The following is a 25,706-nucleotide window of genomic DNA, read 5'->3' as shown; positions in this document are numbered from 1 at the left end:
ACAAAACACCTTCCAGATGTTAGACAATACTACAGGAACTTATTACGGTAAGTAGTTTCTTCTGTAGAAATGAAGACATCTGTCCGAAGGATAGTAAACTAGTACCATTAAAATCTCTAAAGAAACTGAATTGGCAACACCTCATTTACTCCATGTGGCCTTGACAAGATCTGTCACTTCCTAAAACGGACGCTATTGGTGGGAAAGGTTTAAGGGGAGGATATACAGGGAGGTTATTGCAGCATGCCACCGCAAAAGCGTCGGCCGCTTACCGGCCTTGTCATGCATCAGGTGCCGGCAAATTGCGTAACAGATAGCCCGTTACACAAACCGCTTGTTTTGTAATGTTTCCACTTTTCACAATTATAGTTACAATTACAACTTAAATAAGCACGTACCTTGTCGTAAGGATGCTGGAAAAGGTGTCCTCTAAAATACAAATATTTCTGGCACTTTATTTTTGACATGTAATCTTTCTTAGACACCGCGAGAGCTTCGGCCGCTTACCGGCCTTGTCATGCATCAGGTGCCGCCAAATTGCGTAACAGATAGTCCGTAACAGAAACCGCTTGTTTTGTAATGTTTCCACTTTTCACAATTACAGTTACAATTACAACCTTATTTCAGACATCTAATCTTTCTTAGACATCTCTACTTTATCCTCGGTTGACAGAAAGGGAAGACAGCATCGCGGCGCATAAAGCAAACCGAAAGTGTAAAATTATATTTAAAACTAATAATAATAATGATGATCACTAACCTTCTGTGTTATAAATGATGTTGAAAATGACCTCCTTCAACACCAATACATTTCCGGCATCTGCGTATGAAATTCCTCTGAACATCCATAAGCTCCTCAGGTGTGATTCTGGCAATTTCTCTTCTTATATTTTCTTTTAAATCCTCTATTGTACGCGGGTTATTCTGATACACTTTGTTTTTTAATGTTCCCCATAAATAATAATCACAAGGAGTAAGATCGGGGCTACGAGAGGGCCACAACTCAGTACTGATAATTCTGTCCTCAAAAATCTCGGCAATAAAATTAAGTGATTCATAAGCAGTGTGAGCAGTAGCAGAGTCCTGCTGAAAAAAATGACTGCTGGCATTCAATGTCCGTTAATTGTTCAAAAAAAGGTTGTAGTATGTCTCTTCGATACCTTTCACCATTGATAGTACCTTCATAAAAAATAGGCCCTATTATTCTGTGCGCATTCAAACCACACCACACACCAATTTTTGCAGGATGGAGCGGAACTTCATGCACAAGGTCAGGTTTTTCTGCGCTCCAATAGCGATTGTTTTGTGAAATAACTCGGCCATTCAATTCGAACCAAGCTTCGTCTGAAAATATGATTAATTCTGGATTTACTCTGCCAGCAACAATATTATCCAGCATCCAGTTACAGAATCGAACTCTAGTCGCGTGATCGCGCGGTTGCAATTCATGAACCACTGTAATTTTGTAGGGTTTTAATCTAAGTAATTTAGTGGCATTTCGTGCTGAGGATTTTGAAATGCCTGTTTCCTGAGCAAGCCGACGGAGGGATTTTTTTGGAGTATGTTCAAGTCGTTCACCAATTTCGTCTAGCTTTTCTTCCGTAAGAACACGTCGTCTGGAAACACGTTTCTTAGGTTCAAGAGATCCTGTCTCTCGTAATCTTTTAACGAGGTTGTAAACAGTATGTCTGTCCGGAACAGGATTGCCAGGAAATTTTCTTGCGAATCGCCTGACTACTTTTCTGCAAGAGTTCGTTTTCACGTAAGTATCGTACATAAAAACTCTTTGTTCAAGACTATATTTGTTTGGCGGCATAACTAATAACTCAATAACACAGTATAAACAACACGAGTACTGATAAACGCAAACCGAAGTGAACACGTCTAAACAACTGGTAGCCGACAGCTGTCGCATTCGCGTAGTATCGAGAGGCTTCTCGCGGCTTACCACTACTCCGATAAGCCGCTGACGCTCTTGCGACATCTGAGGAATTTCGCTTCTAGCGTCGGCTCTATAGACACTGGATGGACCAAATTTTGAGGGAAGCACAACAAAAGACTACTCTATGAGGATATGTAATGCTCCTGCCGCAACTTTGAAAAAAAAAAAAAATATGGAAATTACGACGTTCAGAAATTTTGCGTAATTACGGGGAAAATAGAACTTTGGGATTTGGCCCCCGTTTCCCCCTGGACTCACAATTGTCGGAATTTACATAAAATGTTGCTTTTTGTTCATTCTTACATTTAGAATTTAAATTTCTTAAAAAGATGCAGTTGTTGAGCAGTTATAGCCTTTTATATTCAGTTTATCCCATAGTAGCAAAAGGGGAAAAGTGCTTATTTCAAATGGCGCTCTCAGAAAGAAAAACGCACACAGTGTATGATCGCTACTTTACTTCAAAAATATTCACACGTTAAAATTAAGTGACACTGTTAAATAATTCGTTTATCTGCGCTTTCGTTTTGCATAATAATGTATACGTAACCTCCCCCCTCGAAAATCTTGGGCACGCCACTGACTCTAGTGTTCAAAAGGATTAATCTTGTGTTATCTGCAAAATAAGAGTCACGGTTTTGTTTATTCGAAGGCAAGACAAGAATGAAAAATTGAATCCTTTATGTTGGATGAGTCATTGCTGTCAGAAGCGATATGGGCAGAAATAAAGTGCCAGAAATATTTGTATTTTAGAGGACACCTTTTCCAGCATCCTTGCGGCAAGGTACGTGCTTATTTAAGTTGTAATTGTAACTATAATTGTGAAAAGTGGAAACATTACAAAACAAGCGGTTTGTGTAACGGGCTATCTGTTACGCAATTTGCCGGCACCTGATGCATGACAAGGCCGGTAAGCGGCCGACGCTTTTGCGGTGGCATGCTGCAATAACCTCCCTATGTACTGGCTGCACGTGGACTTGACATATGGTTGTGAAAGTGAAATCTTTCGGAACTTTCTTTGAAGTAAAGTGGCGTTCCAAAGAGGACTGGGACTTTACTAAAAGCTCAGGTCTTGTACTCTAAATGGCGGGACCTTTATGTAGTAGTCATATTGGATCCGGTTTCGGCTCGGCTCTTCCGCACTCTAATCTAATACGTACGCAAATTGTCAAGAACCTTGACCCCTCCCCCCGCTAAATATTTGCTGGTGAATACACTGTGCGTCTCCATAAAAAGTTAATTTTATACATCATTTGGTTTATGTTATGAATTTAATTGTAATGCAAAATAACACTATTTTGGGAAGGTGGCAAAACTGGGGGGCAAAGACAGTATATTTCCCTTTGTCGATAAGGTTTAGCATAGTGCGGGGGCAAAAATGGCAAAAAGTGGGGGGCAACTGCTGCAACTGGGTCTCAGGTTTGAACCCCGGCCTGAGCATGGGTGTTCTTTGTGAGTGTTCCAATTTCATCATATCATGATCATCACTTCATCCTCACCTTGGCGATTAGCAGAAGTGTCAGAAAAGTGAAGTAAAATAAAAAATATAAATTTTTACAGATAAAAAGATGTCATAGAGAGAGTATATCAGCACACATTCATTATCTACCTTACAGGTAGTTAAGATAGCCAAAATTTGTATAACAACAGCTGCCCTGGCTAGGAAATTAATGTCAAATAGATAAAGAATTAAAAATGTTATCGACTAACAAAATAACATGATAGATCCAGTTGACGAAAAGTAAAGTTCCTGATTAATATTTTATGCATAATTGTTCATAAATCTTCCTTCCTGTATGATCCAAATATATTCCTTGCCTTCCAATAAGTTCGGTAGTAATAAATAACTATTATACAACAAATTCTAAAGAAGAATATTTTCATTATTTAATTTTTGTACTTAAAGTCACTCTGGGAGTCCTGATCCCCTGGACACCCCCCCCCCCTAAATACGTCCTTGACAGTGTATGCTTTTCATCAGACTGGAAGCGACCTTGTCGCTCGTCGCGTGTCTGAAATCTGACTTATCCCAACAAGTACACTTCTGCTCACAAAAAGTGGCACACTCGTTTGAGTTGGTCCAGCTTCGTGGCCGGAAGTACAGTCGAAGTAAGTGTTCGGAAAGCAGCAGTGTTGCTTACTATCAATCATTTTAACCATATGGAGGGAATTTTGTGTCTCTCAGACTCAAAGAAAAGGGCTAACGGAAAGATTGAAGCGTAAATAATATCAAACTGGAATTTCCACGTCTACAATCAAAGTAATGTAAATGTGAAATATTCCTGAAATTTATTTTAAAAAGAAACGCGTTTTTGACGTTCGTGACGAAGTAGTTATCAAAATTCGTTAGAATGTGAGGGCCCCGGGTTCGAATTTGGCCTGAGCAAGGGTGTTCTTTTTGAGTCTCTCTTCATCGTCGCGAGTAGCTGCCGAAAATGGAAGAAAAGCAACACTAAATAACGAAAAGGGGAAAAAAACGCAATAAGAATAAGCGAGACAGAAATAGTGCTGTTGCAATTCCTGAAAATGATGCAAAAGAATATTTCGGAAATAGTGTTATCCTAGTCCAGGAGAAGGCTTGAAGAATAAATAAACTCCTTCACTATACAATTTGACAAACAGAATCGCAAAGTTGGCACTGAATATGCGATGGGAAAAATAATAGAAATCCTAAAGGAAGAAGACTTTATGTCACAGCCAGGGGGGAAGGGGGCACATGAGAGGAGGTTACCCCCCATATCAGTCATCCAGGTTATTAAAAATAAGTCAATCGTTGTCCTCTGATTTAACTTGAACAGTAAATGGAATTTTTGAAAAACGTGCACGTTGGTTTCGTAATGGAGCACAAAAATAGAATTGCGACTCTCGTAAAATTCTTGCCGAATGAATGAATGAATCTCCGTAGATTCCAGAATAATGACTCTTCACTTTGAAATAAATAGTTTAAAATAATATAATTTTGTGCCGTTGGTTAATGAGATTCGTCGTCACATAGCAGAATCCACTATATTGACGGGAACTAGAGAACTGTAATCATTTAGGTTTGGAAACACTAACCTTCCACAAAGCACGACTTGCCAACGTCTTCATTAATTTTCATGCACAAGCTTCACTTGTATTTTGTCAGCAATGTGTACAGCATATGAACCCTATCTGATAAAGCGTATTGCTTTCAAATTAATGTAATTAGCGAGAAGCGACGTCAAAAGTTTCGAGCTGGACAGGAAGAGATGTAATCTTATGGATAAATTACTCGAATAGCTTGGTTTCTTCACCGTGGCTTGTGGCCATGTCGGTTAAAGGCCAGCTTTAAGCTGAAATCCTAGGTTCGAATCCCCGTGCCTCTAAAATATTTTTTCTTACCAAGTGGGTGCTACATAATGTATTTTATTCTCGTCACACCAATTGCAGCCTGAAACTTTGTTATTGTTTGCGTGCCAATAAGAAAATATGTATTGAAACTATTACTCGTTCAGGGAATGTGACTGTTACTCGAGACTACTTGAAATTGAGATTTTTTAGTTGCTGCTAAGCCTCGATATTTACAACAAGTGCTAAAATTGAAAATTGTTGTGTGAACACACCGTTAATATTCTCAAGAAGAAATCCACTGAAATTAAATGAGTAAGTTGTGAGGAACATCAGCAGATGTATTTTAAGATGTTACGTCATTCACGTGTCACTCTCCTCGTTTTATACATAGATATTTACAAGTGACCCACTCGATGAATGCTCGCACCTTAAGAGTAATTTTCAGATGGAAAAGAAAAAAGCGTTACCACTACGCCATCGGGGAGGCCGACACTGATTGTGGTTTGCACGCAAAGTTACTTAAAATATATTTTGGCGTTTTTAAAAATTCCTAAAGTAAAATTTATTCCAAGCCAAGTAACATGGGGAGGGGGGATTAAAATAAGTCTTTACTTACCTGAAATTACAACAATACTCTTTCCCTGCAGAACGCAGCTTACTCAAAAATAAATGCTAGAGCGTTTTCATTAGAATTATTTTAATTCACAACACAGTAATATTATAATAATACGTGAGTACTCACTGATATACAAATGGTTGGAACAGCACAGCAGGCGAATAATGCTTGCGACATTAACAGCAAGGAAAATAATGAGCCCTCGATACATATTGACATTTACTGGTAAACAGACATGACTTTACGATTCATTACAAGAAATTGTACAGCAAAATACCATTTCTTTGCAATATATACAGATTGCTTTTAAGTTATATAATTTTTCTACTAGCACTCTGTTCATAGGAAGAAATTGAAGTTATTTTAGCCATTATTGTTCAGCTCTTATTCAAATGTCAACAAACATTTCGCTTTTTTTCATTTCAGTTGAAAAAATACATCATTTTTGTTTCATGCAGTAAAACCATTGTAATTGTACCCCATCGGAGTTAACCAGTAAGCAAGGAAAAACATGAATAAGTAACATAACTGCAATGCACCCAAACTTATTCAGGCATTAATTTCGTATCTTAAATCTCGTGCCAACACTAACACTGTAGAGACAATTAAAACTGTGAGATTGTAGGATAATTGTCCAAAATTGTACAGTTAAGGGATTGGTGAAATGTTTAAACGCACATTTGCCACTTAAACTGAAGTGTTTTCATGCAACAATAACAACATAGCTTTAATATAAAAATTTAACGAAGTTTGCTTATTTTATCGCAGTAAATTCTCTTTTTTCACACAGTATGGTGTAATATGAAATAATTGTTGTGTTCGTATACATTTATTACTTCTGAAACGTGGCAGAAAACAAACAAATATTTTGCGAATGAGTTCCACAAGCTGCTTGTTTCTCTTCAGTCATTTTGTTGCTCGTCAGCGCCACCTACCTTCGAATCTACTGCCTTGTCAGATTTCTGACGCCGTGACCTGCCAACCGTTGTTTGAAACGCCATGTACCGAAGGGCAGGGTTGCCATTACACTCGGCAGGGTTGCCAGTGATGTCTGGGAACGGCGAGGCCCCGAACTGTTCCTCCAACAATTTCTGGAACTCCTTCTCCATGGTGCTCGCATATTTCAGCCAAATCGTCCCCTCCTGCAAAATATAATTGTGTGAGCATGCACGCTTGTACCAAAACTTAATGTGAGATAGGTACGCTCTGTTCCGGGAATATGTGGAGCAAGGGCACGCACAACGGAAGAGAAGAGGAGAAAGCGAGTGGGCGGAGCGAAGCAGTACACTCTCCTGCTAACGGCTTGTACATGCAGCCGCATTTCCACCTCCATGCACTCACTTTCATACATTGGTCATGCCCTCTCGATTCACTACTTGCGCAGAGACTTGTTTTCGTTCACTTGCTCCAGAGATTACCGGGATAGAGTATAGTAGAAACGGTCAAATCCTGATAATTTTCTATTCGGATTTCAAATATCTGGATATCGGATATTTTTATATGTGGATATACGAATGATGTGGATTATCTGGATAGCTGAATTATCCGAAAGACCGAAATACCCGAATGTGTACACTTATTATTTTTTCCTTTTTATTTACCGAGTACGAAGTGTTCTAATAACGTAATATAATATTATATGATATTACTGTCAATATTTATGCGATGCATGCTCAGTGGCGGCGATTGGGTTTCAAAACTGATGGGGCAAGGTGGGAGGGAGGGGGGAGGGCAAGGACAGTTTCTTTCCCTTGGAGATAATGTCTAGCATAGTGCTGGGTCATCTGCCCCTCCACACTCCATAATCGTCGCCACTGTGCATGCCTCAAGTAATGCTTCTACTAATGTTTTTAATCTTTCAGTGATTGGCAGGATTTTAGGAAATACTTTTCCTTTCATTCAGCTGTTATAAGTTAACACATATTAAGAACTTACATGTCAACTTTCTGCATCCGGAAATGCTGGACATAAATCGCATAAATATCAACGGAAATATCCAAGAAACGTAGATAAGCATTCTCGTCCAAAGCCGTTTACTTCCCGAAAAAGATTTTGCAAAGAATTAGGTTTGAACCCATGACCTTCCATTCCATAAGCAAACGACCCCCCTACACCACACGGTTCACGTTATTTTATGCACTCGGTTCGGATCCCACTTTAAACTGTAGGTCCAGTCCCGATTAGCCTTACTATGCATAAAGTTGACTTAAAACACCAAATCAACCAATTCATCTCCTTTCAGAGTGGGCCCTCTATGATACTGTAGTCGGCCAGCATCCGAAAATACAGTTCTGCTTCGCGTACACCAGAGTGTAATTGCATTTAATATTGTGACTAATTTTACTTTAAAACTACAGATTAAAGCGATAATAGTGTCCAGAAAAAGAACCTCAAAGTAGATCTTCACACAAAGTATTTTAATCCATTGCCAAACATTTCAGTTAAGAATAATATTATGCTTTTCCATTGACCGTATTTTCGAATCATGGTGAATTTGCTAAAAGGACCATGTCAAGAAATCTAAGAATGTAAGTTTTACTAGTAAATGCATTTAAAATTCACGAAACAACAGGGGAGGGTAAAAATAAACCTCAAAAAATAAGTAAAAATGCAACAAAAACTGTTAAAAATACTGACAAATAAACTAAAAGCCAAAAAAGGCCGAAAAATGAAAAAAAATGTAAAATAGAAAGTGTTTTCTGGCTCTAACTGAAGGGAAACGGACATGATATCAGGTTTAGCATTGTTTTTAATGGTCAGAAAAAAAGTTGATTTTTCATCAACTTCCGGACCCTAATTAGTAATTATGACCATTGAAAAAGTTGGAGGTAGCTTACTTAAATTTTTTCTTGCTGAGGGCTCGTATAGTCCCATATCTCCACTTCATAATAAAGAAAAACATCAAGTTCATATTTCGAAAATGACTTGGAGTTTTCCACCACGAAAATATGTTTTTCATAGTTTGAAGTTCGTTAGTATTATATTTCAAGGTTTCCATTGTTTTAATTTCACACATATTTTATATTTCATACGTTCCTCTCTCTTTTCATACAGTCTTTGGAAAAGAGCTGAAGTTTCTTGTCAAACGGGGTCTGGTTCAAATGACTCCTTTTCGCTCTCCTGTTCCTACTTTAAACAAACAACAAAATACTTCGTAACTATACTTCGTGCTTGTTCAAAACACGGAATTTTTACACAATTTACAAAATATGACAAAACGCCAATAGACATGTTCATCATTTTTCCCTTTCAGCGTTTCTTGATTTTATCTGAATTTGTTTCCTCATGAAAATTGCCATGAGGAAATTTTGATATGACATTATGTGTGAATTGGTTTCTTCAAACTGATAGCAAATTTTAACATGAGCTACCTGGAGAAGAGGCAGTCTGCCTGCAGCTCGTGCAGGTATCAGTTCGTACCGAGCTCCGCTCTTCGCGTGAGAAGGCTTAGTGATCGAACTGTCCGAGTTAGCTAGGGCCGTATACGGTTTGCTAGTGTTGTGTTAGTTCTTTTTTCCTTTGGAGTGCAAGCGAGGTTTTGACTACAATTACCGTGAGCCAGTGAAGATACGATGAAATAGTTCACGATGAATACACAAAGAGAAAACACCTTGAAATTTGTTTTCCGTGAGGTCAAAACGCGACCTACGTCATTGGATTTTCATCGATGGTTTCATGATGTCTACCAAGTGACTACGAACCAAGTGCTCAGTTTTGAAATAGATTACTTTCGTAAGTGTTTGTACGTGAAATTTGCGACAAAAGTGGTAGGAGAACGGTTACTAAATGATTTTGGTGCTGAGGTAATCTACAGCGACGTAGATGGTGATCATAAAGTTGAAGTAGAATGGGCCCACCAGCGGCATGTAATCGTCAGAATCCATGTAGTCCCAATTGAATTAAGTGCAGAAGTGATAAGTCGTGTCATGAGGTCTTATGGGGAAGTGTTAAAAATTGAAGACGAGACATACTCTGCAGCAGGGTTTCGGAGCGGAGCGGATCGACGCTCCGACTGTTGCCAACGCTCCGGAGCGAGGAGCGAGATTCGAAGAAATGGTTCGCTCCGCTCCGGAGCGGAGCGATGTCTTATCCCGCTCCGCTCCGGAGCGGAGCAGCGGGAATCGGAAAATTTCTCGCTCCGCTCCGGAGCGAGGAGCGAAATTTTAGAAAATGGTTCACTCCGCTCCGGAGCGGAGCGCTACCTTGACACGCTCCGCTCCGGATCGGAGCAGAGGAAGTTGGAAAATTTCTCGCTCCGCTCCGGAGCGAGGAGCGAAATTTTAGGAAACGGTTCACTCCGCTCCGGAGCGGAGCGATACCTTGTGACGCTCCGCTCCGGAGCGAGGAGCGATGTTCTAAGAACTTGCCCACTCCGCTCCGGAGCGACTCCGGAGCGCTCCGAGGTTGGATAATACGAGTGTATACAGAAAACTAACGATCAAAGGTTCCGAGTACATTAGTAATTTTGCTTGTGAAATTTGTACGGCATTTGAAAATCGCCCGTTATTGTTGTTATAAAATTGATTATTACTAAAACTAACGCCACGGAAACAGTCCAGAAAAGATTATATCACTCACCTACAGTGTTGCCAATAAGCAAGGAATAATCCTTACACAATACACCAGGAAAGGCACAATCAACCGCATACGTACTGTCCGTGACTGTACAACGCGCAATGTGTCAACTGTGAAGCGTAGAAGAAGTGTGGCAAACCTGGAGGGCCAGGGGTGTGGAGGAGGCAAGGGGAAGCTTCGATCTTCACTGGACTGTTTTCGTGAAGAGAGCGATATTATTATTATTATTATTACATTTTCATTATCACTTTTACTACTCTACTACTACTTCTGGGGACAAAATATTTCAATAGCAGGTGTGCCACCTGTGGTTTTATAAGTTGAGAGAATGGAACCACTCTCATTTCCTGCCACCAGGGATCGCGACTGAAACTCATTTCGGTTCAACTTCTGGTTCGGGCTAAGCACTTCGGCATATCGGCCCGACGTTACAGTCCACGCCGCGGGAGAACTGAGTTATTCCGGAATATTGGTTCGAGTAACACTGGCGAAATTACTGCAGAGAATCCATTCGACCTTCTAAAAGGCCAGAGGAAAGGCGAAGCAACTTGTACGGAGGAAGATAAAGGCAGACAGGTGTTCATGCAAAACACTCGCTGGTGCATGATTGTCATATCTAACTTTCTTTTACGCTGGTTATGTATGATACTTTGAATGTAGCGAAAGGGAAATGTTTAAAGTAATTGGAAATTCAGGTTGCTAATTTTAACTTTTCGATTTTTGAATGTATGAAGTTGAAAATCGGAATCATGCTTATTAATGTTACCGTCGGCCAATAAGGAAACGTTTTAATTTGAAATACAGAGTTTTCATATCTAACTTTTTAAAAATTCTGACACTAGAAAGTTGAAAACCGGCTTAACCAAAAATGTAAGTTGCCACATTTGGTTTACTTTTATGAAGGTATAAAGTCGAAAATCGGAATGCTGTTTGTATACAGCCGAACAGGGGAATTTAAATAGTATGAAATACAGGGTTGTCATATCGATTATTTTTCCCAATTTTAAAGGCAGGAAGTTGAAATAGGTATTTAATGGTTACATACGTATACTACTGCAAAAATTACAAAATGTCTGGTTGCCATATCTAACATTTCAAGTTTGTAAGCAGTAACCTGGAAATAGGCATGGTCGTTATAAGAAAATTGAAAAAATTTTGGAAAGACGACGAATGGAATGTTGCTATATTTAACTTTCTGAGTCTAGAAAGCCAGAAAACGTATACGTATAAAATTAATATTTTTTGTATTGAGTACGTTGTACACAGCAAACTGAAAGCAAGTTTTCAGTAATGAACAATGTGTAGTCAGCAGATAAGTCGAAACAAGATGTATAAACCTTAATAACCGTGATAAACACAAAATGTAATATTATCTACTTGGATAGGGTCATGTCCTGAATTTTATGGTTTCATTTTGAAAAACAGGGCTGCGAGCAATACGTGCCTTCCTCACTGATGGCATTTCATTTGATTTTTGTAACTTAGCTTTGAATTGTAGCTAATCACGACGATGATAATGAGAGAATTGATAAATGTGTACTGAAAAAAAAAAGTAGCGCCCTGTACCCCGATAACATAGTGGTAACAACGTCTCCTTGTAATGAAGGGGCACTGGGATCGATACCCGGTGGAGGGACATTGTGGCTCGAATCCCACTTTATGTAGGATTTAAACTGTAGGTCTATTCTCGATAGCGTATTGTTGAGTCTTAAATCCACCAAAAGTCCATAACAAAAGGCATTGTTTCAACGTATGTTGAATGTATAATTGCAATGTATATTGTGATAAATTAATCCTTAAACAAATATACATTTGTAATTCTATTTAACAATAAGAGATGTCACTTTCCTTTAAATCTATTCACAAAATCATAAAAATACAACTCGGAAATTCATTTCCAAATGAACAACCTCTTATGCATATCTTTTACGTATGTGTGTGTGTGTGTGTTTTTTTTTTCTGAAATTTGGCAAAGTTCTAATAATGTATTCACTTCATAAATGTCTATTACATAACAGAAAGCATCATTGGGTATTCAATATCAGACGAATAATGAATTCCATGGGAATATTTCAGCGAGTTCGTGGATTTGAGTTCAGCTCTCAACTACAAATGGTGTTGGTTTGACCCGCGTTAATGTCATTGGTGTTTCCTTTGTGTTTGTTTCTCTATCACAGTACATTTCTTTTCCATAGTTTCGGTGTCCTATTTTTTACCGACTTATCTAGGATTTGTTTAAAATTACGGATCATGATAAATGTACGATTAAAGGCAAGGCAAAGTCCGGAAAAAACAAATTGAAACTTATACTGAGTTGAAAGGACAATTGGTTATTGTTGATTACAATTATAGAAATAACTTTATCGAAATACTTGGTTTTCTTTTACATACATATTTGTAATTCCTTTTGTGCACCATTCCATTCCTACTTGAATATGTAGACTATAAATAAAAACTCGGCATGGTTTCCTTCAATTCATTATTACAGTATAGATCTTCCATGATTCTCTTGGCTTATGATGCATAGAATTAACAATTACGGATTTTTTTCGTTCTTTTTTGTTCCTTTATATTGATTTAACAAATCTAGTCACCTTATTATTCTATTAAACGATACTGGTTGGAATGATTTCTCCATTCGCATGGACGTCCGGAAATGGAGGGGGCCACGCCACCCGGAAATTAAAGGTAATCAAGAAGTACATATTTCACGCATATAATTTCATTTCAGTCACAGTTATGTTAATTATTGCAAGGGCGTTGCAGGAACATGATAACTTCAAACTGTAGAATATTTTTAATGGGAGTAATACTATTTTGGGGAAATTCTGCCTCATTCTGCCCCCCTCCCTTGGACAAATATCTTGCTTGTCCCTTCCTGGAAAAAATCCTGAAGACGTCCATGTATCAGCGGCGTTAAAAATTTCATTAAATGTCCATACATCACCGTTGACAAGCACACATAATATGCATGTAATGATACAAGAGAACACAGCTTTTAAAGGCTTCTTTTTATGACAGTGAAGAGAAGAATAACACGCGCAAGTAATACTTTTAAAAGAGAACAATCTAGCCAGAATTGGTGTAGCATAATTCTAATACAGCTGGCAACACTTGATCTGTCTGGCAAAGGCGATGTCTCTACCATGTACGGATAAGTCGAACGCAACGTATAGCGCAGCGAACGAAGTTCTCAACCCCGAAAGCACACACAAACAAGCTATGTACCAGTTTCACCCTCCTCCCCTCTTGAAACGGGCACAAGACCAATGAGCTAGCCGATTGCACTGAGTCACCTGCAAGGAACACGGAATACGGCACAAAACGAAGCTGTCTGTTGTATGGGGGAGGTGGGTCGGACAAATCTGCAAAAAGAAAAACTGATTGCTTGAAATTATTCGTAACCCATTCAACACATAACATTCAAACCCTTATATCTAAGAGTCACAATACAAAATTTGAAATACCCCACGGATCCCTGACGTCATAGGGTGCTGTGCTGTAGAGCGACCACAAACAAAAAAGCTTCGGTCAAAAGTCCCAGTGCACCTCCTCCTTCACCCGTTCGACTAGGGCCATAAGGAAGCATGATTCACTCTGTCCCTCCCCTCCAAGCGGGGGCGATCATACAGACAAACAACTAGAGTACGTGGAAACAGGACTGCAGGCTCTTTTCCATGTGGTCCCATTATAACCACTCCGTCACGGAAGTCGGCTTTAACGCGCCCATTCCATTATTCATAGTTGCATTACAGCATTCGTGTAAAAAAAACTCCTAAACGGATCGGAGCGTGCTGTCAAAGCACCACGCTCCGGAGCGGAGTGCTGTTGCCTCACGCTCCGCTCCGGATCGGAGCGTGCGTCTAAAAAATCTGAACCACTCCGCTCCGGAGCGGAGTACTGCTGTATCACGCTCCGCTCCGGATCGGAGCGTACGTCTCAAAAAGCTGAACCACTCCGCTCCGGAGCGGAGTGCTGTTGTATCACGCTCCGCTCCGGATCGGAGCGTGCGACTCAAAAAGTCGAACCACTCCGCTCCGGAGCGGAGCGTGTCTCTCAAGAAGTCGAACCACTCCGCTCCGGATCGGAGTGCTGTCGTACCACGCTCCGCTCCGGAGCGAGGAGCGGAGTAGAAATGACGCTTCGAAGTCGCTCCGGAGCGCTCCTTTAGTACGCTCCGCACTCCGCTCCGAAACCCTGCTCTGCAGATCACATTTACCCTACTCGAACTGGACGTGTCTTGATTAAAATGATACTACGTAAACCCATACCCTCATATGTAACAATGGAGACTCTTATTGGGTAACATACCCTGGGCAGGTGCGTACGTGCCTCGCGTGTTCGGGGGAGGATCATGTATTTGCTCAGTGCCCTAAGCGTCGATCCTCAGGGAACCAGCCCCGCAGGGATCCGGTTAATATACCCGCTGACAATGTACCGATGGTATATGAACCAACTGTGCTACCCGTACGGACTAAACCAAGAGATTCAGCTCCGTTAGTTGCAGAAGTCCCAGCGTCAGGAGATAGCAATGGAGGGAACACGGATAGCCCCAGAATCACCGACGAGGAGACAGGTACCAGACAGGAAGTTAGTGAGAAGAATGCACCAACAGGAAGGGAAGAGATGGAGCAGCCAACATTGACCACTGCAGAGGAGATGCATCACATACCCCCGCCCCCACCCCCAAGTGCTTTGTTCGCGGAGGCAGAATTCCCCGTAGTTACCTCTCCTAGGAAATCACGGTCAAGATCTGTATCAAGGTTACGGTCAGTGGCGGAAGAGTCCATGGTGCTACGTAGAAAGAAGAAGAAAAATAATGAATGCGTAAGTTCCACAATAGTTCATAACGAATTTAGAGTAGAACCTGGTACCCCAAAACAAGATGTTTCAAAGGCTAGTTTAACAAGTCATTCAGCAAATGTAACTAAAGAGAAACCTTCGATGAGTAACAAACTTACCCCAGATTTATTTAGTGGAAAGCATAGTTAATGCATTATAGGCAGAAATTAGAGATCAGTAATGTTGAATAATGTAAGTAAGTTTAGTTTTCTTTTGTGGACAGTTATAATCATGCAAACATTTACCTTGGCATCTATAAATTTGAATCAAATGCAAAGTAAGACCAAAATAATTGCTCTCAATGACTTTCTCATTAAATCGTCTATTGATGTGGCCCTCTTACAAGAGGTAGCCATAGACGATTTTTCTGTACTGAGCATGTTTAAAGTTTACAACAATTTTACTCCCTTTGCACAAGGGACTGCCATAGCATGTAGGCGACACTTGGATTTACGTAATGTAGTGCCCCATCCCACGGGCAGACAAATAAGTGCCAAATTAGGCTCAGTGTTTCTCTGTAATGTGTATGCTCCGTCAGGAAGTAAAAAAAGACGGGAAAGAGAAGATTTTTTTTCAACAGTTGTAGGGCCCGAGTTGACATCCCACACACTAGACACTATACTAGTGGGAGATTTTAACTGCGTATTTCGTTCACAAGATCAAAATCCAGGATACAACTTCTCACGTGCGCTCTATGAATTAACGCAGGGGGTACAACTGCGTGACGCTTGGATACACACCAATGGCGAAAGTCAAGGTTACACACATATCACCTCCAATAGTGCGTCAAGGATCGATAGGTTTTATGTCGCACCAAGATTTCAGGAATATATCATTAGTGTTCAAAATTTTCCAGTATGCTTTAGTGATCATAGTGTCCCAATTCTCAAAATAAATTTAGATTTGATCAAACCCCGACAAGGTAGCGGATACTGGCTTTTAAATAGCACATTATTACGCAATGGTAGTTATGTCCAGCTAATCAGGGAAACGTGGAATGAACTCAAGGCCTCTCGGCCAGTGCACAAGACCCTAATCGAGTGGTGGGAAACTCGAGTTAAGCCTAAATTTCGCCAGGTCAGTAAATTCTTCAGTGCAGAGGTTAGTCGAGATCAAAGAAACAAATATAATTTTTTGTATGCAGTCTTGAATGATCTCCATCGTTTAGCATTGCAAGGTAATTTCGATCGTCCTTATGCAAATGAAATAAAAGCGCAATTACTTGCTATACATAGGAAACGAAAATCTGCAGCAATAATAAAGAGCAAGATTCTTCCTATAGACCCAGACGAGCAAGCCACACTAAGTCACATTCTTCAAGAACATAAACACGCCAGAAGTCACGTTATTCATAAATTAACTTTAGATTCCGGTGAAGTTGTCACCAGCCCTCATAGTATACACGACAGGTTTTTGCAATACTATAAAAATCTTCTTGGTCAAGCCTTTAATCCAACAGAAACGCAATGCAATTTTTTGAACTACCTCCCTCCGTCACTGACAGAAAATGAAAGAACTGAGCTCACACAACCGTTTAGTAAAAAGGAGGTTCATGATGCAGTATTCAAAGCTCCGAGGAATAAAACTACAGCCGAAGATGGATTACCATCAGAATTCTATCAATGTTTCTGGGATCTAATAGGAGACGAATTAACGGAATGGGTCAACGAAGTGTTGACAACAGGGACCATAGGGAAGACCAGTAGCACGGGAGTTATAGTGTTAGTTCCCAAAAAGGCAAATCCAAAGTTCGTCACAGATTTTAGGCCAATTTCCATATTGAGCAGTGACATCAAACTTATAAGTAGGTGCATAAATCAGCGTTTAAAAAAATATATGGTTAAACTTATTGGCAATTTACAGTTCGCTTGTAATATGTCCCAAAGTATACATCACTTGCTACAAACGATAAGAGACGTAATTATTACCAAACAAAATAAGAATGCATCAGAGGCAATTCTATCTTTAGATTTTTCTCAAGCATATGACAGAGTGAGCCACGAATATCTGTACAAAGTCTTAGAAGCATATGGCTTCGGAGACACTTTTCTTAATTGGATAAAACATTATATAATCATATGCTGCTAAAACTCAAAATAAATGGTTTCTTGACAACAAGTTTTAAAATGCGACGAGGTGTACTACAAGGTAGTCCCTTGAGTAGCACATTGTACGTCCTCACAATAGCCCCCTTTTTGTTTAGTATCCAGCATCATTTACAGGGCATTTCTATGGCTTCCACCACAATACAAGTTGGCAGTTTCATGGACGACGTCACGATTTTTCTCAAGGATGAAAGAGATCTGTACAGTGTTAAAAGCCAAATACATACTTTTGAGCTCACATCAGGAGCAAAACTAAACAATCGAAAGTCATTCCTGATGCCCCTTGGCAAGGAGAATCCTTTCACAAACAATACGGAGATCCCTGTAGACAAGAAAATAAAAGTTTTAGGTATAAACTTCTATGCAAATATCGATGAAACGATCGAAGCCAATAGTAATCTCACGTGCGAGAGGGCAATCTACGTCCTCAGAGTGAACAAGATGCGCTCTCTGAGTTTAAAAACACGAGTAAGATTTATCAACGTTTTTGCTCTCTCTAAACTTTGGTATGTAGCAAAAATCCTGCTCTTCAAAACACAGCACTTAGCCAAGGTCAACAAAGCTGTTGGCTGCTTTTTGTGGCACGATACAATTTTCCGGGTGGCAATAAATGAGGTCACGTTATCAGAGAAGACAGGTGGTTTGGCACTAATACACGTGAACACACAGGCAAGAGCATTGTTTGTACAGACTGGCCTTAAAACAGCTTTCTCACTGCACGAGTCAACGACCCAAACATGTATACAGACGATAATACAGGACATTCCATTAGAAGCTCCCATCGATATCCAAAGTATCCCCAAAAGATTTTCGTTTTATAAGGACATCGCTTTACAGGTATGCTACCAGTTATTACGACATGAGACAATTACACCATCTGTTAAAAACTTATATAGTGAAATCAATAGTTTCAAGCACAAAGTACCACGAATAGTCCGGGATTTCAATACACATAATTGGCCACAAATATGGGAAAATGTCTCCGCCAAACACCTTTCAAAAGCTGCCCAATCAATATGGTACAAAGTGGTTCATCGTGTTATAGTGACAAGAGATAGGACATACCAATATGGAATCAGTGACTCTCCTAACTATATCATGCAACGTGCCTGACTCTTTAGCCCACAGGATAACCAAGTGTCGCAACTCCTCCACGGCGTGGAACAAATTGCGAACAATGCTCAGTCGATTATGCCGCACCTCATTAACAAAGTTTACGGATACAGATATAGTTTTTCCTGCTTTCAATTTTTATCCACCAACAAAACAACGAGCAGTACAATGGTTGATAACAGAATACTTATTATATATATTTCACAATGACGAGAGCAGTTTTAAGAAACAATTCAGTATCTTCTTGCAAGAACAATATGAAAAAATTCCTCTCCAAGCAAGGAAGAAATGGTATGCAAATTTCTTATTAGTGCTTTATACTTAATTTAGGTCAAACAAAAATGTAAAGGTTAACCAGATAGAAATACGAATTGTAATAGCAGTACTACACTTATGTCAAAAACAATGTAATTCCATAACTTGTATATCAGAATGAGACAATAAAAAAAAAAAAGAGGTAGCGTGCTTGATTCTTACGAGAGAAGTCGTAGGTTCGATTCTCCACCTAGGCAGGATTTTTTTCAGGAGTATATCGTGTAAAGTTTATCCACCGTGCTAAGAAGTTAACATTGGTCTATGTATTTCACGAGAGGAAAGGAAATAGTAAGAGAAAGTTATTTCGATGATAGGAGGGAGTCACATGCCACGTGGAATGCGCAGAATCAAGTTACGTAGAGCTAAGTCTGTAATGGTGGTTTCGAATATTGCAAAGTTAGTGCGGAAAGTTTGTTATATCTGATACTCGTACTTTCTGTTCAAAGAAGACAAACATTTTAGATACAAAGCAGTGATGAATTAACGATCATTATGAGGTTTTGAATTTTTTGTTTGTCACTCACTATATAAATACTTATTAGTAGTTTCTTATCGAATCGGCCTTCGTCGCAATAACAATTTACTTACATTAATTAGCGATTTACTATTAGTTTTAGACGCATGGTAAGATGGTGGTGAGGGGATTGAAAACAGTCATTACGAAGGAACGGACATAAAATTACCAATCTTAGCAATTTGAACTCATTAAACGCTCTCCTTCGTTACAGTACTGCACTACATCACTACTTAACATAACTGTATATCTTTTTTTAGTATATCGAAATCAAATCATCAATATTTTAGGTGTCAGTGAAGAACAAACACATTTTTGCATCCTGAATACATATATGTGATTTGTGAATTAATCATGATGTGTATGTTAACACAACATATGAACAATAACTAAAAAGAAAAGTTTTAACTTTAAATCTTGTAAATCTCCAACTTCTGAGGGGAAATATGCGCAGAAGGGACGTCCCTCAAGTGTGCATCGGATTCATTTTTTAAATATTCTAATATCAACGGTATCTGTTCAGCAAACAAAAAAAAAGAAAAAAGAAAGAGGAGAGGGTGGGATTTGAACCCGCGACCTTTCGCGCTTGATGAAAAATAAGGATATCAGCGCCTAACCAACTGCTCTACGTTAAATTACTGACGTTATTCCCTTAAAAACATGTTGTTTATGAAGACTCCCACCTTCCTGTGTTTCAAGCACATTTTCTCGACAAGTCGTGTAAAATATATGTTTTTGAGAACTGTTTGATATTATGCAAGGTATTGTCAATAAAATGTCGCATAAACTCCTCACAAATTTGCTTCTTTCTGCACAAACTTGATGGCAATTTCCTCCAGGTGGAGAAAACTCTATTCTGTGTTTCAAACCCCCCAAATTTCAAGTCGAGCAAGCAGAATCGTAAATATCCTTCAAGGTTCTTTTTCCAATTTATTATTTCTGTTTGATTGTGTATTATAATAGCTGTTTATAGTTTCTAAGTTCATGGAAAGTGTTAAATTGAAAACCTATCACCGCAGCGATTCTCGTCTAGTGGAAGGACCTACTCAAAGTTGGCTACTCTCAGCTGGAGGTGAAGTGCAATGTTGCTAAGTTTACGATTTCGGGACTTAGAATTCTTTCGGGGCGGTCAAATAAGATGTTGCGAAGTGTACATAATCCAGACAGTTTTATCATTTATCAGTTTGACCGTTGGTATTTTCGCTGTATGGATTCTCTACAAATCCTTTTATCCAATCTGTCTGTTTATCCGTTTTGCAGATTCTCAGCATATTTTTTAAATGTTTACCTTTCTTTGCCCAAAACAGATCTCTGCATTAAGTTCAGTATACACCGATGAGCCATTACATTATGAACACCTACCTAATGAGCTATCACATTATGTCCGCAGTCCCATGCAGAACAGTGTTCGATGAACCATATGCTGTGAAACATTGTCCTGGTCCCCACTGTTGTACCTGCGGGCGATTTCTCGCACTGTGGCCCTTCAGTCTCTCCGAACAATGCGCGACAACCTCCGCTGACCCCTGGCATCAATGAGCCACTGTCGACACACGGTTGGACGACGTGTCGTTGTTTGCCATCGTCGCACCACTTTCGATACATGCTCACAACAGTGGCACGAGAGCAGCTAAAAGTCGCGCTGTTTCAGAGATGCTGGTACCAAGGTGCCGTATCATCACAATTTGACCTTTGTCAAACTGGAAGAGATCAACCGCTTTTCCCATTCTGATGCCAGAGACACTACTAACAGCGAGCCTGTAGACCTGTCCAATATACAGTGAGTGTAAAAAGTGTTTGGACACTGCTGTAGTTACGTTAATAATGGATCCTCTTGGCGTTGTGGATGATGGTAGGTGAGTGGGATAAAAGTGAAATGGTTCTACCACAAATTCTTTCTTTCTTGACACAACAACGAAATAAAAATATCAAAACATAAAACATAAACAATCCATGAACAATTATAACAAAAATGCCACAAATTATGGGCACAAAGTCTTTGGACACTTAGTAAAAAACATTAAGAAGGACCTCTGTGAAACAAGGTCAATAAACCTGGACTGCCATACACGTACCACTGACCCATTCAACCTGTGGGCTCCCAGGTGTCAGTTCGGAAGTTACAGTACTGGCAGTAGCTCCGCCTCATTGAACACGATAGTGCAACTTGGGTCCCGGAAGGAGAGAGTTCACCGTTTGTGAACGTCGGCAAGTTATCCGGCTACACAACCAGTGCATGTCGTTAAGGGAAATATCACGCTTGTCCGGAATTCCTAAATCAACAGTGCACGTGATCATAGATCGCTTTGGCGAAAGAGAAACAGTAGAAAAGAAGCCGAGGTGTGGACGACCAAGAGTGCTATCTGTGTAAGACGAACGGTTTATTTTGCGAACTATCAAAAAGGACCCCAAAACTAGTGCTCCGACGTTGGCTGCAAGCCTTCAAGACCGAGGTAAGCAAGTTTCCTCCAGTACAGCTCGTAACGTATGCCGACGAAATGCCTGCCATGGACGTGTGGCAAGGAATAAATTTTGGGTTAGTGTAATAAACCGAAAGAAGCGCCTCGAATTTGCCCTATACCACCGCAATTACGATGCAGACTTCTGGAACAAGGAATCCCAACTGTCAAACACGGTGGCGGTTCACTCTTAGTACGAGGTTGTATGAGTGCTGCTGGTGTCGGCAAGTTACATTTCATAGAGGGGACGATGGACCATGTACATATTGAAGAATAATTTTAGCGCTAGTGCGGCTCAAATGAACTTGGGTAATGATTACTTATTTCAACAGGACAACGATCTTAAGCATACCGCCCTTAATATAAAATTGTGACTGTTATTTAACACCCCAAAACAACTTCACCTCCCCCCTCAATCCCCAGATCTGAACCCCATAGAAAATTTATGGAGTGTATAGAGAAACAGATAAGAAAAAGAAACATATCCAACAAATCCGACCTAAAATTAGTATTGCATGAAGAATGGAACGCCATTTCACCTCAGATTACTGCAGATGTGGTAAAATCTGTACCAGACAGGCTTCAGGCAGTGATTCGTGCCAAAGGAAATCCAACAAAATATTAAATGTTTGCGTTTTTTGCAGAAATATGGACAAGAATGGCAAGTGTCCAAAGACTTTTTGTGTTCAAAATATGTGATATTTTCGTTAGTATTGTTTATAGATGGTTTCTTTTTTATATTTTGCATTTTCCTGTTGTATCAGATAAACAAGTATGTGAGGTAGAATAATGTGGTTTTCATTCCATTCGCCTACCTGCACCCACAACCCTGAGCGGATCCCTTGTTTACGTTCCATCAATGGTGTCCAAACACTTTTTACATTCACTGTATACCATGCTGCCAACGTGACACATGTTACTCTCCACGCTCCAGGTGAGCGAAATATTCCCGGGTCGGGGTGGTCATAATGTAATGGGCTCATCAATGTAAATGCACAAAATCTTCCGCCGTAACCAAAAACGTAAAACAGATACAGTTTAGAATATAACATTCGCAGTTTGTTGTCCCGATCATTTATTTAGTAATTCTTTTCCCTTTAATTTCGGACACCATTCTTACCAGAATAACTAACTTACTGAACTGAAAAATCGTAAATAGCGATCTGAATACACGGATTATCTTAATACTCGGATTATCAGGAATAACCGTATTATTGATTGATTGATTGATTTGGTGTTTTAAGTCCACTTTATGCACAGAAAGGCTAATCGGGACTGGACCTACAGTTTAAAGTGGGATCTGAAGAACCACTATGTGCCTCCAACGGGTATCGAAACCGGGACCCCTTGATTACAAGGCGACGACGGAATAACCGTATTAGTCTGATATACTGATTATCCGGATTATCCGTTGCATCCGAAACGGATATCGGATAATTTGAAATCGGGATATCTGTTATTCGGATTTTGTGGCAATACGTAGTAGGTTTAGGAGACTTTCAACAAGCGTTCTTCAACAGGTGGCTTTTGATTTGACTTGATTTTTGCTATTTGGCATCGCTTTCCTGCCAAATACGGACCTCTGGCGTCGTGGAGCTCCTAACCACTTCGCCACAGAGATCTCTTTCAAACGTTGGCGTCATCTGTAAACCTTTCTTGTTTGGTTCCCGTAATAATAGGGTAACCAAGCTGCCCTAGGTACGATACCCGGTGGAGGGACACCGCACAGTGGTCCGGATCCCACTTACCCACTTATCGGGACTGGACCTACAATTTTAAAGTAGGGTCCGAACCACTATGTTCCTCCACCAGGTATCGAACCCTTGAATACAAGGCGGCGACGTTACCACTACGCCATCGGTGAGACCTTAAATACAAAATACAAACACAAATTGTAAGAAAGAGAGATATTTCTTTTCACTGCAACAGAAAATTAAACAAAACAATTATTTGTTTTAACCATAAACTTAGCATAATACGACATGATACATTATAGATAAATGCACTAACATATATTATTATACGCCTCTAAACAGTACACGAAATGCCTAGACGAAATAGTCAAATTTGCAAGCAAATACTTCTAGTTTCTATGAACTATACTTATTACAGATCCTGCCTTGTATTTACGTGCATGTAAAAACCTACAAGAGATATAATGTGACCTTGCCTTGTTATACACTTTACAATTGTAAAATATGCGTCGAAAATCGTGGACATACTGCTCAATAGTTTCGTAAATCCTGTTTTTAAGTTTGTATGCGATGGTATCAAGGAACATAGGGTGCTTCACAATTTTATAATAATCCTGAACCTGAAAATAAACGACGAGATAAATGATAATTGCAATTATAAGCTTACAAACTGAGATGTTAAAATGTTCAGGTACAGTCAGCGGCAATAAAAATGGCATCCTGAAATACCCGCTTTCCTGCATGGAGTTATGTGTGTTGCCTGACTCCGCGGTGGCAGCAGAATTTCTTATTGAAGTTGGCTTGTAGCCGTAGAGTTAGGCAACACACGCAACACGTTGCACGGAAGTGGCTATTTCAGGATATAGGTTTCTCATTTTTATTGGCGGTGACTGTACATGAGTTATTAGCAAGGATTTCCATACTTTCTTGACGTAAGGAACTTGATTTAAGATATGCATAGGTAATAATCATTCTAAACACAATTTTTAAACATGTTTATATAGTTCCAAACCCAGACTGGGATTTGAACCAAGAATTTTCTGTGCGAGTCCATGACTCAACATGTCCGGCCACCGACGAGGCTATATCTTTCTTAGGAATTGCCTCGTGAAACCACGGGGGAAAGCATTGAATTGACATCACTCGACTGAACATTTCCAAGTGTAAACAAGATCCAAGTGAAGATGTGTATGGGGGAGATGGCGAAACGCTGAGTGATAGAACGAAGCCTTCCACACTCAAAACTCAATTTTACGTATACGTAAGAACTATAGTAAGGTAGACATTTGTAAAGAATGTTTATTACAGTAGTTTACGCAATTAGCATATTTAAAACCTTTATTTATAAAAGAAAACAAACACTTGTTTGTTACCTAAAGTATTAGGTAAGGACCGGATTCATATGAACTAAAAAGCACTAAGGGATGTAAGGTATGCCCCTTCCACGTAGTACACCCAATTGTCAATCTCACTTCCATGTAGTACACCGTGGAACGTGTTTTGCAGACTAGCGAGGCTCTGGCGTCTGGACTCACAGCCAGTATAATCCTCTCTAGGACTGTATGTGTTGTCCTGTATTTTGTTATTAGGTATATTGAGTGTCCCTTTACAGTCTCAGATTTTAACCCAGTTAAGAATATTTTGGTCCTAAGACATTACAGTTATGCTATAATACTTACTTTTTAGTTCTGGCCATGTATAATGTGACGGGTGTAAAACAGCCTAAGTGCTGACGCACCCAAAATTTAAAAGATCAACCAATCAGTTAAAAATAAATAAATGCACACACGTACAAATAACACACACACAAATGTCATTACAAATTAAGGCTCTGAAGATAAATTTATTCGGTCATATTTGTGCATTTTTGTTCAAGGCATTATTTGGAATTTTAGGTCATTTTTGGGTCGTTTTCTTACTTATGGATCTTAAATACATTTATCTATAACGATTTATTAAAAAGAATGATTTTTTTCTGTACTTAGCCTAATGGGCCGACCTTCGTGAAAATGAAAGTGTATTGTTCATTATCATTCCACACTGTCATTTGTTTCTGAAAACTCGCAGAAAATGATTGCAACTGATTATATCTGGAGTGGTAACAAAAGAACCATTTTGATTTGAGAATTGTTATACATTTGAGTTTGCTGGTTCATATTCTTAATTTGTAGCATATTTGAAGAGGTCTGAAGTAAAACATGGTGACATTTTGGTCATTTTTG

General features: G+C 39.5%; 1 protein-coding gene across 2 annotated transcripts in view; it reads right to left on the bottom strand.

Annotated features, from left to right (window-relative positions):
• Positions 1–5,984: 5,984 nt before the first annotated feature.
• The window catches only part of LOC146003321 (uncharacterized), a 34,280-nt gene continuing 14,558 nt past the window's right edge, over positions 5,985–25,706 (bottom strand). For both annotated transcript variants that reach the window (XM_083141586.1, XM_083141587.1), the window contains exons 4-5: positions 23,961–24,104; positions 5,985–7,009 (exon numbers count right to left, since the gene is read on the bottom strand). In XM_083141586.1, the coding sequence (XP_082997712.1) occupies positions 6,770–7,009; positions 23,961–24,104 (384 nt within the window). In that variant the 3' untranslated portion in view covers positions 5,985–6,769. The remainder of the gene's footprint in view (positions 7,010–23,960; positions 24,105–25,706) is intronic.

The sequence above is a fragment of the Lepisma saccharinum genome, chromosome 20, assembly GCF_977018435.1.
Source record: "Lepisma saccharinum chromosome 20, izLepSacc3.1, whole genome shotgun sequence".
NCBI classification, from domain to species: domain Eukaryota; kingdom Metazoa; phylum Arthropoda; class Insecta; order Zygentoma; family Lepismatidae; genus Lepisma; species Lepisma saccharinum.
Note: the sequence above shows the minus strand (reverse complement) of the source record. Positions and strands in the feature narration are given on the sequence as shown.